Source organism: Caretta caretta, chromosome 12 (genome assembly GCF_965140235.1).
Source record: "Caretta caretta isolate rCarCar2 chromosome 12, rCarCar1.hap1, whole genome shotgun sequence".
NCBI lineage: Eukaryota > Metazoa > Chordata > Testudines > Cheloniidae > Caretta > Caretta caretta.
This window is the reverse complement of record NC_134217.1, coordinates 16673118-16688792: the sequence shown is the minus strand read 5'-3', so window position 1 is coordinate 16688792 and position 15675 is coordinate 16673118. Positions and strand designations below refer to the sequence as shown.

Genomic DNA, 15675 nt, shown 5'->3' with positions numbered 1-15675 from the left:
CTTACACCCTTTTACAATATTATTCCTGTCCATCTTGAAAAGAAAGTTTGAGGATCTTCATGCAATTATTAAAGTACAAAAAAAAACTTTACTCTTTCAATACACTTAACATCCATATATCTCAATGTGCTTTACAAAAGATGGTAAGAATAGTTTCACCACTTTACATATGTGAAGACAGAACAGTAATAAACCAGAAATAGAACCCAGGTTTTAAGTACAAGTCCAGAGCCCTATCCACTACTCCTTAATGTTACCATGTTTACTGTTCCAAAAACCAAATAAATCAGATGGAGTGTAACCTGTTCTGTTTCCCAATTAAAGCCAAAAAAACCCAGGCCAAACAAAATGTATTTAAATTTTTCATTACCTGGCTAAGTATTTTCATCCCTGAGTGCAATAGTTTCTTTGCAGCTTTGTAATAAATAGTCTCTGGTTTGTTGTAGATCATGGCATTAGTGCACATCAATCTGAAGTTATCCTGTACAAAAAAAATTAATGAATTTTGAATGAGAGTTAAGTTAGACCATACAGGATGCTATATTAAAATAACTGGCTGTAATACAAGTGGTGTCTTGAGCTGAAGGTAACGAACAGCTTCAAAAAAAGCCTGTAGCAATTTCAAAGATGTTTAAGTAATTAAATATTAAGGTCAAACTTTTCAGAACATATGGATAAATGGTCTAGATCCATATGTTGGCACCCACATAAGCAGTCTGATATGAGATTTGTTGGGTGCTCAGGACTTCTCAGAAAAAATCAGGCCATTTATTTAAGTACTTACTTACTGATGTAGGTCTCCATTTTTAAAAATCTTGGTTCAAATCCTTAAAACAAACTTTTAAAATATATAAATACTCAACTGAATTGCACTTAGTCATTGAGGTGTCAGTTGTGTCTTAGTATTTCAATGAGAAAAAGAACTACAGAATCCTAAACTTAGGAAAGGGTATCCCAAAGACTGTTTAACAGAAAGGATGAACTATGTCAGACTTTCTCTACATAGATGTGCTAGACCTCCCATTCAACCATCTACACAGAATGTCAAAGCTGAAATGAAAACTGAAGTTTTGGCACAAAATATCTTCCACTATTAATCAGTGCAGTTATGTGTGAAAGGCGAAGAACCCAAAAAGGCAGGGAGAAATAGATTCTGTAGATCTGTGTGCCAGACTAATCTGAAGCAGCTGAAACAACAAAGGAATGTTTTCTTCAGCTTCAAAGCTCTGAGTGAGAACATATATTTGGAAAAAAAATTAAAAGTTAACAGTAATCCAGATATTAGCTGCACAAATTGCAAACATGTTATAGCCAGAAATTGCAACTGAGGGCTGCATTTAAACCCAATCAGGCAGGTGAAGGGCTACAGAGTATTTCTTCTTACCAATGAGCAAAAAAACTCTGATTTTGCCTATATTGTTTTCACATCTTGATGAATAAAAGATGTTTTATATCCTCAAAATTTTCCAGGAAAGGGGCACAAACTGGAAAGTTAGCAGATCTTAAAGGTGATACGTAGCTTAGAGTTTTGGAACCCAAACTGGCATTCCTCATTTGCCCTAAACTGCTGGGAGTTTTGGTGTGCACGGAATACACAATCATGCCCTGAGGGCTCAATTTTGTCAAATTTAGCTTCAGTGACTGCTGGCTCCTGGAAACTAATTACAATTCCTCAGAGGAAATCCTCTTTGGCAGTAACAGGAGACCTGAAGAGACATCATAGCACTATAACCCCTTCTCTAGAGGTGGGTTCAACTTTGCTCACCCCAGTTATGTCAGATTTATGGCTATCTGTCCCAGGTGTTTTGGATCACTGATATTCTTTGGGGGTGATCCTATGTCCCACAAGCAATTATTCTGGGACATTTACGAACGCCATATTTACTCTGAGAAGCCATGAAATATCAGTATGTCAATGAGGCCCCTGAATTTAACATGGACTATCAGAAGTAGCATCTTTAACCAATTTCTTGATAATTGTGAATTCCACTGAGCACGAGAGTTCCCCAGATATACCAGTAAAAGGGCAGGTTCTTCCCTAACTCACTAGATAACTTCAAAGACACCAAGACCTGCAGATTGGAGCTCATCTCTTCTTGAGATGACAGGTTTGCTCTTGAGGCCAAAGCACTTTGACAGACATTTGACTACCTCTTTAATATTAATGGAAAGGTAAAGGCAATGCCAGGCATAGACAGCTTTCCCTGGAGATCACACGGTTATACTTGTCAGACAGAAAACAGCAGTAAAAGGGCCATATGTGTATTATGTTTTTCTTTTAAAGACTTGCCATTTCGGGGGGTGGGGAGGGGAGTGGGAAATCTGATGGAGTAGTAACAGGTAGGCAAGGATGACAAGTTCATTCATCTCAATCGTTACATTTTCTGTTTCTATTCAGTCCATTGTAAATGTTGCAGTTTTATTCTGAAATAAAGACGTCAAATGGAATGGTTTTCTTCTGACTTGCACATTTTTTGTTTATAGGACTATATTTTGGGCTGAGACAAGGTGGGTGATTTAATATCTTTTATTGGAGCAACTTCTGTTGGAGAGAGAGAGAGAGAGAAAAAAACTTGAGCCACACAGAGTTCTTCAGTTTTGATACTCGAAGTACCTTTCCCAATAAAAGATATTACCTCACCCACATCCTCTCTCTAATATCCTGGGACGAACATGGCTATAACTACATTACATATTTTGGGTTCTAGAGGAGCTGTAAATATTTAACCCAATTAGTACAATTCTGAAAATTCATTGGGTTACACCCTACAAGCAAGCAGTAAACATCAGAAAGGGAAAAAAAGTCCACTCAGACCAATGGGCAATCATTCATGAAACTGGATTCCAGTTATACCATATTAAAATACATATAACTTGTTTCTATATTGTATTCTAACCAATACTATACATATTTGTTTTTGTCATCCAGATTATTTTTTGAAAACAGGAAGTAATTTATTTTTTATTTTCAGAACTTGTTTGCTCAACAGAAAATATTGCTAAAGGCGCATGTGGTGATTTCTGCCAATTTCATATATTCATAGAATATGAACATTTAAGGAAAACTGAATAAAAGAGGGAATAACCCTGTACAATGCAATTGCTCGTTCCTCCAAGTGTCATCATTTAATCCCTCTCTGTAGCAAAAATATAATTTATAAGCACCTTTAATTCTTCTATGGACTGGTAACCATTGTTCTTGATCTTCTCTTTCATGGTACTAAAATCCATTGGGTGTTTAATGATCATGGAGTAGCCAGGAGCAATAAAGTCAGTCACAGGAAATGAAAAGAAAGCATTTGGATCCTTTCTGTTAAGATATGAAAAGATGCACTCTTTATATTTTATATTTATAACAAAGAACATAGAACATAGAGCTTAGAATTAAATAGAAGAGAGAAGACTAAATTAGATATACTGCATATCTAAATCTGAGTTTGGAAGAGTGGGAGAAAACCTGAGAATTTAGGGTGGTTAACAAAGCTCTCTCTTAACCTGATTCCCCATCATCTGCTATTTGTATGCCAGGCAGACAGTGAACCTCTCTCCCAAATTCAGAGTTAGATGGAGAAGGCTTAAATTAAGATGATTTATGCTTGATTTGGTCCTTCCTGCAAAACTGTAACCAAAAAAAACCCCCAAACCCACTGTCATCTGGAAATCTGAATTTCTTATTCAAAAGATGCTCACTGTATGCTTTAGAAAGTAATTACTTTGTATGTGCATTTACCTTTTTACTTTAAAGATTAAGAGAGACTACACAAATTCATATTCGGTTAAATGAGGTTGCAAATTTGACAGAATGCTAATTAAAAATTGTTGCATTTCTCCGAAAGCAAATATTTTATGACATACAAAAGACACATTTGTGTTGAGTTCAGTATATTTGCCATGCTGTTTCCTTTTTAATAGTCTTTAAAACTTAATAATTGGAGGTATTAAAAGGAAGTGTAAGTCTGAGGAGAAATTACCAAGCACTGTGACATTCTGCTATTGGTAGTTAAGTTTATAAAATAGCCCTGAAAATTCCCCTCACTTTTGATTATTTGTATGCAGCTGTAACCCTAGAATGCATAAGTAATATTACCAACAAAAAGAGGTTCACTGTCAATTTATGTCATCTTTATAAAATATCCTTCAAATTGCCAGCGAAACCAAATAAAATGCTGACATTTGAATGCTTGATAGTTTGTAGTTCTGCTGCTGCCAGGCAAAATATTTATCAAGCACTTTAAAATTGACCAAGCTTGTTAACAGGCCACATAGCTTAAAAATGTTCAAAGCTACTGCTATACCCTTTAGTAACTAATGTTATCAATTTCCTTTTCACAGTCCTGCTAGAGCAAGTACTCACCTCTGCAACTGTCTAACGAGTTGATTCAAAGCTTCTTGAAGTGGTGACTGTTCCACTTCTGGGGGGAAAAAAAGTAAGATGGGGAAAAAAGGAAACAACTACAAAAAAAAACTGAAACCCCCACACCCCAAGATCTGATTTTACAAAACTGCTGTACATTAGAGCATTCTGTCAAATATTAACTTTACTACCCTAAATGCACTGCAGCAAACAGAGTAGGGGTTACCTTTCTAATTAGCTTTTATTAAGCATTATAGTGATGCCTGTATACAAGCAACGAGCCTCTTTTTGAAAGTGCCAACACAGTAGCAGTATTTCAAAGGTCAAATCATTTGATATGAAGATGAGAACAAGTAAAAAATTCAAGAAAATTAGACTTTACTAAAGCTGAATACTAGCCACCATTTACAGGACATTGTATTTAACGAACCAATTTCAGCTTTTAAAGCATCTCAACAAAACCAATTAATTCTTAATGATTTCTACCTTCTTGTTTTGCTAAACTACTCGCCAGTGGTTTCTCTGGTGGCAATTCCAGTCTCACAGGAGTCTGACATTTCAGTTCTCTTTCTCCCTCGCTTTCAGCATGTTCCCGATCTCGCTTCTTTTTATCTTCCTAAAAAGAGAAAGTAAGCAATTTCAGTGATGCTGTAGAAACTGCATTATTGTTGACTGACTAATGCTTTGTTCAGATTACTTAAGACAGGAAACAAAGGACAGGAATGCCAAGACTTCACATTTCTAAAGGCACTGTCTCCACCTGCTGGAAGATAGTTATTCTGCTATCTGAATTACTCTGTCATTTAAAGAGTCTTTTTACTGAGTGACAGGAGCAACTTCCTACACAGAGAATTCTCCCCAGGGTACCCTCATCAAAATGTCCCCCTCTCCCCCCTCACAAAAAAACAACCAAACCTTTAAAGCTAAGATTAATGTTAAGAATACAGAAACTTTTGGGAAAGAACACACTAGTTTATTACAAGCCATTAGAAAGCCAGAAAATTGAGTATTAGTTATACTCAAATCCCCCGGCAACCTTAAATCTGCTTCCGTTTCAATATCACCTGTGCAATCATGCATATCTGGGATGTAAAGTTACTTGTCTATTTGAATTCCACAGTCTGGCAACAAACATTTTATAATACTATGAATCCATTCCTCTGATCACTTGTGCAAGGTAAGGGTAAAGTGAAACTGGAGTAACTTTTGGATATGGAGTAGAGCCCTTCAGCCGTACTGGGATTCCGTGGGTTCCATAGGACTTGCTGCCATAATAGCATGAGTGGGTAAAACGTAATTTGTTGCGGGTGGAATGGGGTGGGGGAAAAACACAAAACAAAACCCACAGATTGCGGTAATTTGAGAGAAAACCATAAATCTCTCATCAGTTTACCACATAAAAATTGTGTTTGAATTCTGTTTATATTAAACCATAGGCTTTTTATTTTTTTAGTAGCATAGGGGAAATTTCTCTCTTTTGTGGGATCTAAGATTTTTGTGGGTGGGAGTGGAATAAAAATGCAAGAAACAATGTGGGAGTGGGTATTGCAGGGTAGGACAGGAGTAGGATTAAAAGAATAGTCCACCCACAGGGCTCTAATATGACGGACCAAGGAACACCTTTGCATCATGCCAAAGAAATGGACTTCAGTGAGGCAAAGTACCTTCAATTTATATTAGTTCATCAGTATCTGCAGCTCATTCTGTTGAAATGATTTTGATCTCAAGTTCTATAATTCAAGAATTTAGGTAGATCAGTGGGTCTCAAGTGTTTCTCTACTGGTACCCAAAACAATAGGGCTAAGATGTGGACTGCCCCTTGCCCTTATAACCAGGATCCCTCCCACCAACTTAACAAAAAGGGCATGGCAGGATGCTTGACAACACAGAGGATGTGGGGCTCTGTATTAATTTATGAACACTAAATATGCTATGCTACATGACTGCCAGATTGCTGTAAGGGAGTTGTTTTTTTGGTCTAAGGAGTTAAGTAAAAAAAAGGGGTTAGTAGGAAAAACAAGCAGGAAATGAACCAGTGACTAAAGAAAAGAAACCTAAGAGGAAACCTACCTAAAGGTCCTCAAGGCAACAAAGGCTGGACTATGAATTGACTATTAATTGCCTAGCTGGCTCCCACAAGATTAAAAGGTTTATTTTGCCAGGGTGGGAGACTAAGATCAAAAGGACACCAAACAGCTAAAAAGTTCTCTAGACAGGGAGGGGGTAAGTTGTCCGGGGATGTCAACAGGGACACAAAGAGAAGATGCAGAGGGAGTATGAAGAAGTTGGATCTATGTGGCTAACATCGGGGGATGTTAAACTCTAGGTATAGAGACTTGTATATAGATTATTTTATTGTTTTAAAATCCTTGTTCTCTTATACTGTGAAATGATCCTACTGGGAAGATTAAATAATACTGTGTTTTGAAAAGGCTGTATGGTCACTCTGTAAAAACCACTGACCACAGGCCCTGGAGGGCAGAACTGCAGGTCCTGAACCTAAGCTGGGCCTGCTGAGGTAATCATGGTTAATATGCAGAGGTCTAGAATTCAGATCCAAGAATGGGGGAATCTCATGATTTCACCCCAAGAGAGATGCAAACTTGAGGCATGTCACCTGTGATGGACCACTGACCCAGAGAGGGGATAGCATTGCAGCTTGCCCTATACCATGACAGATAGGGCAGCTGACCCCTGTAGTGGGAAGCTAGAGAGCAAGAGGAAAGTATAAAGAGATCCCAGCAGAGCAATGAGACAAAACAAAATATTGTGTCCCTGGCTGCAACAAAATGGCAAATTCTGTGGCCACAGAACTGCAGTTGACAGGGTGTTGATTAAGATGAATGATGCAGTTCACTTCTCCTGGCCCTGGTCTACACGGGGGTGGGGGGGTGGGTGTCTCGACCTAAGATACGCAACTTTAGCTACGTGAATAGCGTAGTTGAAGTCGATGTATCTTAGGTCGACTTACCTGGCCATGAGGACAGTAGCGAGTTGACCGCTGCCACTCCCCCGTCAACTCCGCTTCTGCATCTTACGAGCTGGAGTTCCGGAGTCGATGGGGAGCGTGTTCAGGGATTGATTTATCGCATCTAGACAAGACGCAATAAATTGATCCCCGATAGATTGATCACTACCCGCCAAGCCGGCAGGTAGTGAAGACCTGCCCTTAGAGTGACTGTTTCAGGCTGTCAGCAGATTCAGACAGGCATAAATTCATCAGTTTACACACTGTTCATATTTTCTATATTGTCCACAACTATAAGGGCTAAAAAATTTTTTTAAATGAAAGGTGTAAAGACATGACCTTTCAGGCTGAGTACCCCTAGAGCAGATGGTATTTTCCCTTGTTTACTAAATGTATAGTTTAATAAGGTCTTTATATTGCTTTGGATTTACTCATTAAATGAAAATGAACAAGAAATCATGCTTTGTTTCATTGTTATGCCGGACAATATTTTAATGCAGATGAGAAAAATAATTTCATATATCCAAGACCCATATTCTTCTGATCTAATTAGTTTGGGAATTGGAGGACAAATCAGCAAAACGTTCATGTTTTGAAATTTAAATTACTCAGATTGAAGCACACATGGCATCCACCTTTGTCCAAATTACTAATAATCTAGAGGCCCTGATCCTAAAAATCTCCCAAAAGTGGCAAGTCATTTCATGATTTAACTGTTCTTACACCTTACTGACTTAGATATTTGGGCAAGGTGAAGCTTTTAGCACTAAAGTACATAATGTAACATTAGCTACCTTTACTTTTCTCTTTCTTTTTTCTTTTTCCTCTCCAGGAACCTGTTTTTCTCCTTTCTTTCTCTTTTTCCTTTTCCTGTCTTTGTGTTTTTCATGTTCAGTTTTGTCTTCATAGAGGCTTGAATCATGTCCTGAGCTTCCAGTAGAGAGTTCAGTGACTTCATTTCCACCCACTTTTAGTACCAGCTTTAAGGGTTTTTCTACATATTCTTAAAGCATCAATGAAATGAGAAATATGATTAAAGCATAGAAAACAGAGAACATACTCTTATTTAGTCAATTTGGATAGTGTTCCAATATTTATTTCTGACATTACAAAACTACTCCTGAACAGGTCTATAATTAATCAACAGGAAATTACAATTAGAATCTGTCAAATTCAGTATATGGACCAAGGCTAATCAAAGCTCATGTCCAATGGCTTCTATGAGAATCAGTTTACACCAGGAATGACCCGCTCCTCCTGCCAAGTATTGCACAGTTGTCTCACATTGTGGATGTTTTCCCTTTTCTCATACTCACAAGGCGTTGGCTACTGACAAAGGCAAACTAGATCCCGGAGAACAGTTTGGTAAAACTGGCACTCCTATCGGTCTTTATTAAAATTGTTACATTTCATACATATTAGGCCAAACCAAAAATAGTTCCAGATAAAACTTACTAGAGTGTTTTACAGTAGAATCATTTTCAGATAACACATTCCAAAACAAAAATGCATTTTTCCTGAGTCTAAGTCCACTGAAGTCCAAGGGCAGACCTCCCATCAAATTCAACTGGAGTGAAGGTACACAGGCCCAGATCAAAAGTAGTCAGGCACCTCTCACACCTTATTTCCAAGTGGTTTTTTTCCCCCCTCTCTTTTCTATCTCTTCAGTGAGAGTCTTTACAACTACAGTTATGTCTACACTGCATACCCTACAGCGGCATAGCTGTGCCGCTACAGCAGTACTGCTCTAAGGTACGCATTGTAGCCGCTCTTTGTCAGCAGAAGAGAGCTCTCCTGACAACAAAATAAACCACCCGCAACAAGGGTTAGTACCTTTGTCGGCGGGAGAGCGTCTTTTCATTGGTAAAACTTTCGTTGGTCGGGGGTGGGTTTTTTCATATCCCTGACTGACAAAAATTTTACTGATGAAAGTGTGGTGTAGGTGTAGCCTTACAATGCTACAGTGGTGCAGCTGCTTCAGCAGAGACATTACCTACCACTGTAGCGCTTCGGCACAGACACTGCCTACACCAATGGGGTATGGAGGGGGGGAGGTAGAGGGTTCTCTCACTGGTGTATGTAATCCACCTCCCCAAGCAGCACTAGCTAGATCAATGGAAGAAAATGTTTGTATTGTCCCTATTCAATGCCCACTGTTTGCGACCCTCCAAAAAGGTTACGATGTACTTGCTATCAACCTGAGCAGGTAACTAACTTCCTATGTCTCAGAACAAGTTGGTGGCATAAACAGGCTGCTCTGTAACAAAACCAGGACATCTACATTTTTGAGCTGTCTAACCTAATACACAACACATGGAAAATCTGTTCCCTGTGGTATTTCTTCAAGGCTTTTTAACAGAAATCCAGACCTTTTCAACCCAGCCCAGGCACCCAGAGCTCCCGAGGGAAGATGCGCTGAACCCAGGATATTACATGTATCTGCAACGTGGAGTCTGAATGAATCCACGAACCATAGAGAACAGACCAGCCACCCCAGTATCTCCCCCCATCACAAACACACTCCCCCACCTCCCCTCTTACTACCCCCACCAATTTCACCCCCCCACCCCTACTCCCCACTTCCCCCCTTACTCCCCCCACCCCCACACTCCCCATTCCCCCCCTTACTACCCCACCCCTACTCCCCACTTCCCCCTTGACAAACACACTCCCCCACCTCCCCTCTTACTACTCCGACCAATTTTCCCCCAAACACACTCCCCATTTCCCCACCCCCACTTACTACCCCCCCCACACACTCCCCCTTCCCCTCCACTTACTACCCCCCCAATTTCACCATCTCCCCCCCAAACACACTCCTTATTTCCCTTCCCCATGTCTTTCTATCCCTCCCCTCGTTTCCATCCCCCACTACTCCCCCAAACAGTCCCCCACCCGTGTCCCCGTCCCCACCCGGAACGCTCCCGTCTCCCTTAGACGCCGCCGGTCTCGCTCCCCGGCCCCAGGCGGCGCGTCACCTTCATACGGGTGCTTGTCGGACTTGTGCTTCTTGTGCTTCTTGCCCATGGCGCCCCGCGGCCGGCCCAGCGCCCGCTCCCCAGCCAGCTCCCTCCGTCACCCCGGGGACGCCGCCGAGCGCGCCCGCCCATCCGCCCACCCGCGCGCGCGGCAAGAGGGTAGCCGGCAGCGGAGAGCAACCGTGAGCGGCGCCCCCTGGCGTCCGCAGGGCGCAGCGCCCTCCCCGTGCTCTGTATGCTCCGCCGGCCCAGCGGCTGCCGTGGGTGCGAGGCAGCGGATCCCGCCGGCTGCGGGGTGCACTCCCCTTGGGGTAGTAGGCGGGCCCTGGCGTCGGCTGAGTACCCCTAGAGTAGATGGTACTATTCGCAGATAGGTGCCAAATTTCTAATGGCCCAGGCCCTGCACCCCAGGGACCGCTGCCGAGGGGAGAGAACCCCTGCTGTTGGCACTGGTGCCGTCTACACTGCAGCTGCGCCACTGTAGTAAACAAGCCCGAAATGTGGCTTGGCTCCTGTCAACATTTATCTATGTGCTGAAATTACACAGGTGAGTATTCCCAGTGAGCTCCAGGCCATCAGCAGACAGGTCTTGCTGCCCATCGGAGTTCAACAGTGTCTATGTCTTCAGTGATTCCTAATTTTTTTTTTTGCTAATTTTTTTTTTCGCTTTTTGCTATTCCTCTCCCCCAAAATATTATAAGGTTCTATTCTGTGCTTTTCCCTTCTACAGTACTTGCTTTTATTGCTGTTGGCATTTCACCCTCTCATTGATCCCGCACATGCTGCCACCATAGCTGTGTTGCTGGATCTACTCTCCAGTGCCACCTGGAATTTGAGTTAGGCAAGCTACAGGGAGGTGATCATAAAGGTGTTGCTAAGAAATCGATTCTGTTCCACCAGGAAAAACCTTTCATTCTGAACATTACAAACTGGTCCTATTAATGCTCGTCAGATTTGTTAGATCATATACCACGTTTTATAGACGAAAGGATTATTTATTTTGATTTTAATTAGACATCTGTGGGTGGGTGACAGAGCACCAGCAAATGGTTAATTTTTAAAGCCTGCAGCTCTGAGGAGTTATAAGGTAACAATCCTGGCCAGAGGCAATGAGAATTTGGTTGGATGATGTGATACTTTTGTGTTTCACTGGCTAAATTTGTTGTTATTCAATATTCTACCAGGAGAATTGTGTGGGTGGGGGCCTGGAATAAACCACAACTTCCCTGCTTGATCTTATTCCAGTAGTTTGAAATTTAGCTCCAATAAAGGCAGTTGTTTTTCTAATTCACATCTGGACTTTTTAATACTCTTATTACAAACACAACAATATGTTCCTAAGTATATTTCTGTGGGAGGCAGAGAGTTTTTGTCTGGGTATAAGGCCATATGTAAAAATACAAGTCTAGTAAATGTTTAAAGGACATGTTTCATAAAATGCAAACAAAAATGTGTCTGTATCCTCTGTTCCCCCTAGGGGACTGGTAAACTTTCCAAAGTTTTTTTCATGTTACATGGCAAGAACATTTGTACAATTGTTCTTCTGAATTTTACTGACTAACCCTGTCCTGAATCTACTGAAATTTGAGAGAATTATAGCATAGCCAAGTAAGTCTGACTTGTTGCCAGCCTTTGAGAGTGCAATATACCCTTTTAGTTGTCAGTTTTATTGCCACATCCTGCATCTTACAAGTAGAAATTTTATCTGTTGGCACAGACACTCACAGCCCGAATAAACCTTTGCTTCCCTTTATCTCCAGGTCTCCTTCACACTCTCAGCGTAACATTCCCTTTCCTCTCCAAAACACTGAGAGCTCAGTGGTGCCTTTAAAGCACAGTCCCACTTTGGGGGGATGTGGAAGAGCTCCAGGATGGAGCGTGTGTGTCAGAAATCCCTTGTGCCAACCATTTACAGGAAGCAGAATGTGCTCCCCTTCATAACTCACTGCGTGTTTGTTGTGTGGAAGCAGTGGGGAGTGAAGGAAAGGAGTTATGGTCCAGCATCCTTCCCACACACTATGCCTTTTCAGGTGGCTAGTAATGCTAGCAGTGCTAGCTAGAGAGTAGTCTTTGCCGTCTTTGCCTTCTGCTGAGAATGGTTGTGCTTGGCTGGTATGTTTTGTTGCAGAGAGAAAGGGGAGAGGATCCGTGACCCCTGCATGCCAGCACAGAGGCTGGGCATGATCTGGAACAAAGCATTCAACAAAATGCTAAGAGGGTGGCATTATAAGTATTTGAGAAGTAGGGCACTACCTGAACACTTCAAGTCCACACAAGAGATTCATGTTATGTGCCTTTTCTCATTGAATTGGCATCTATCCTGCTGAATATAGACTCTGTCCAACCGAAGTCTTGTCAGATTAAATGCCCAAAGCTGTAAGATGCTGAGCAACTCCAGTTCCATCACATAATTGGTAAAAGTATGTTTGGTTTCCCTAATGAGAAATGAAGGCTAGGTGGTCAACTTGACAGTTGGAGATGGTTAGGAGACTGACTAAAGATCTCTTACACTTAAAAGAATGAAGGGATCTATATTACTTCTTGTTTTGGGGACAGGAAAGGGTAAATGTAGCCTTGGGTTTCATTGGAAAGTCCCTCATAGTAGTACGGTTGTTATATCAATGGGCCTCAAGGGACATGTTTTCTTCGACTCAATCTTCAACATCTCGTCCTTTGAAAAGCCATGACATTACAGGACAGTTGCCTGCGTTCTGATATAGCTTTCTTAGAATACTCTTTGTGGTGGTTTTGTTGGACAAATGGAGCAGCAACTTGAGGAATGATTTCTACAAATCTGAAAGGATCTTTTGAAATTGACGGCAAGGTTTAATAGCCCAGCATAACGCACTGAATTAGGTGATTAGGATTGGTCCCCAAATAAAAACTCTGGATCTGAATCCCCCAAACTCTGGGTGTGTTAAGAGTCCATATAGGAAATTCAGATCTGGATTTCTATCTTTATACTAGACAGATCCAAAACTCTGGGAGTCTGCTTTTCTGTTGACCTGCTCCTTATGTATCCACCACACCAGTGCAAAGTGGGTACACAATGCTAAGTTCTGTTTTGATAGTGTTACATGCACCTTACACAGGTGTAAGTGACTACATAAGATGCTGGGTAATGGAGAGTCAGGCCTAAACTCAGCACTATTTAAAACTCTGGAGTATTCACAGTTTTGCTAGCTCTTGCAGTTTTATTGCAAGTCTCACATTATCTGGGTGCTCGGCAGTGGTTAATTAACGCAGAAACCTCAGGAAGTGCCAACAGCTTTGGGCTGATGAGCACCTGAGGAGGATAGTGGAACCCTTGATGAAGGAAATGCCATCAAAAGGCAGATGAGCAAATTCACTCAGTGTTTTTCACAACGACATCCACGCAGGACAAATTGGGTCTTCCAGCTGTGGCTGATAACCAGTCTAGGAGTGGAACCATGAAAGGCAGGCAGATGGAAGATGTCTGCTGCTCTGGCAACTCCTGCAGCATAGCTGGTTCCAAATGTATTAACTCCCATCTTTTCTTTGGTCCAAACCAGTGATGTCAAGAAGGGGACGCTAACACATGGGCAAAGCAGCGCCTCCATATCAACTTCCCAGGCTATTGCAGCCACATCACATGGAGAGGACACTCCATCCTTGCTGGCAACATGGACACAACACAGAAGGTGGCAGTTATGGATTATAAGCTCTCACTTGATTGGCAGAGAGGAGGGCACCATAGGTCACCTTTGACGGTGGGAGGAATCACTGTGTTCCATTGGTCAGCTACCACCCGCCACAAAGCCAGGCAGCCCCCGGACGGTAGGTCCTGACCCGTCACAGTCTGCCTGCCTCATGGGGTGCATGGGGCTAGACTAAAAGTTGAATGGCAGATGGAAACCTTGCACCTGGTAAAAATAAGAAACCAAGAACTTTCTGGCTTGGCAGCTGGAATGTCAAGACCATGTGTCCGGGATTGACAGACGATGACGATCTACAGTCCACAAGCAGCATACAGAAGTCAGCTTTGATAGACTGTGAGGTGTACAAACTCAATGTTGACATTGCAGCACTTCAGGAAACAAGACTTGCAGATGTTGGTTCTATCCAAGAGGCTAATTACACCTTCTTTTGTGAAGCAGTGAAGAAAATTGTCTGCACGGTTTCGGTTTTGCTGTGAGAAACAAGTGGGTAAAGCTCCTATAAATATCCATTGGGAAGTCACAGAAAAACATCTCACTTAAACTTCAGACGACCATCGGCTCTGTGAACATCATTAGTGCCTATGCATCAACACTCAAATCTAGCCCTGCGGAAAAAGATACATTTTACAACTCTTTGCACCAAGTCATCAAAAGAATACCATCAACTGAGCTACTTTTCCTCCTTGGTGACTTTAATGCAAGAGTTGGTGCAGACAACAACTCATGGCTAGATTGCCTAGGACATTTTGGCATTGGCAAGATGAATGAGAACGGCCAACGACTTCTTGAATTCTGTGCCTAAAACCAAATGTGCATTACCAATTAATATTTTACAGGAAAAGATCGTCACAACGTGTCATGGCAACATCCACGATCAGGCCACTGGCACCAATTAGACCTTGTTATCATCAGGAGGAAAGACCTAACCTTAGTGCAGAACACTAACATGTTCCACAGCACTGATTGTGACACTGACCACTTCTTGATTATTAGTAAAGTGAAAATTCCAGCCAAGAAACTACATAGAGCAAAACCTAGGAGCAAGTCCAAAATCAATGCTATTAACACAAAAAAACAGAGGAAATGCCAGGAGTTTGTGCAGGCTTTTGGACTTAGCATGCATGGGAAGTCATTACCAGAGAAGGCAGAGGAATTTTGGGAAGATTTAAGAACAATAATCCATGAAACAACTTTAGTTATATTTGGGGGAAAGAGACCATCAAAAAAGGACTGAAAATGAAGTGGGATTTTTACCTCTCATCAACATTAAGAACACAGCCTATCTGGAATGCAACAAGAAGCCAACAGAGAGTAGCAAAGTAAGACTTTGACATACAAAAACCGAGATACAGCAAGCAAGCAGACGCTGTGCAAATCATTACTGGATCAATCTCTGTGAAGAGATCCAGACAGCCTCAGACACAGGAAACCTCAAAGTCATGTATGATGTCCTGAAGAAAGCTCTAGATCCTGCTGTTGCCCCTCTCAAATCGCACAGTGGTGAAATCATTACAGATAAAAGCAAGCAGTTGTCTTGTTGGGTTGACCGCTATTCAGAGCTATACACACAAGAAAGAAACGTCACCAGCGAATCACTGGACCAAATACCAACTCTACAGGTCATGCCAGAGCTAGATGTGGAGCCCACTGTAGAAGAGCGAAGCAAGGCCATTGATTTGCTATCAAGTGGCCAGG

General features: G+C 41.6%; 1 protein-coding gene across 3 annotated transcripts in view; it reads right to left on the bottom strand.

Annotated features, from left to right (window-relative positions):
- The window catches only part of BRD7 (bromodomain containing 7), a 73723-nt gene extending 63285 nt beyond the window's left edge, over positions 1-10438 (bottom strand). For all 3 annotated transcript variants that reach the window (XM_048870752.2, XM_048870750.2, XM_048870751.2), the window contains exons 1-6: positions 10301-10438; positions 8117-8325; positions 4841-4970; positions 4355-4412; positions 3166-3310; positions 371-481 (exon numbers count right to left, since the gene is read on the bottom strand). In XM_048870752.2, coding sequence (XP_048726709.1) covers positions 371-481; positions 3166-3310; positions 4355-4412; positions 4841-4970; positions 8117-8325; positions 10301-10349 — 702 coding nt within the window. In that variant the 5' untranslated portion in view covers positions 10350-10438. The remainder of the gene's footprint in view (positions 1-370; positions 482-3165; positions 3311-4354; positions 4413-4840; positions 4971-8116; positions 8326-10300) is intronic.
- Between the last annotated feature and the right edge of the window lie 5237 nt (positions 10439-15675).